Raw genomic sequence first — 507 nt, forward strand, 5'->3', positions numbered from 1 at the left:
CGGACAGGTAGCCGGCGGCCAATCAGCGGCTGCCGGGCGGAGGCGGAGGTGGCAGGAGGGTTGGGACGGGGCGGGCGTCCGAGTCCAGTTCAGGAAGTTGAGCGAATGCGCTTGCTGGGGGCGGAGGCAGGCTGAGGCTCCCCCGCCCCCTCCCCAGGTCCCCAAACCCGGCCCCACCCGGAGCTCTGTTTGCCCCAGGCCGACCTGGTCGCGTCCGGGTTTGGGGAAAGGGGCGTAGGGCCTCCTGGGAGATGTAGTCCATCCCCAGGTCGGGCCATTACTGACTTTAACGCCTCGTCTCCCTACGTGCCTCCCCCAGGACCCTTTCACCTAGAAATTCCGGCCATCGCCGTCTCGGGCAAAAACCAGGGAGAGCTTGGGGTCCGTGCGGGGACGCGGGAGGTGCAGGATTTGAAGTTAGCAGCCTGGGACTCGATGCCGGGGCCCCTTCCCTTCCGCGCCTCAGTTTCCTCCAGTGTCCGACCTCCCAGAGATGTTTACGTGGAA

At 66.5% G+C, this 507-nt stretch overlaps 1 protein-coding gene across 1 annotated transcript in view; it reads right to left on the minus strand.

The window, feature by feature from the left end:
- The window catches only part of CDC42BPG (CDC42 binding protein kinase gamma), an 86,812-nt gene extending 86,550 nt beyond the window's left edge, over nt 1-262 (minus strand). The window contains exon 1 of the mRNA XM_044682024.1: nt 205-262. Coding sequence (XP_044537959.1) covers nt 205-262 — 58 coding nt within the window. The remainder of the gene's footprint in view (nt 1-204) is intronic.
- Nucleotides 263-507: the final 245 nt, after the last annotated feature.

This window comes from Gracilinanus agilis, chromosome 6, assembly GCF_016433145.1.
Source record: "Gracilinanus agilis isolate LMUSP501 chromosome 6, AgileGrace, whole genome shotgun sequence".
Lineage (NCBI taxonomy): Eukaryota > Metazoa > Chordata > Mammalia > Didelphimorphia > Didelphidae > Gracilinanus > Gracilinanus agilis.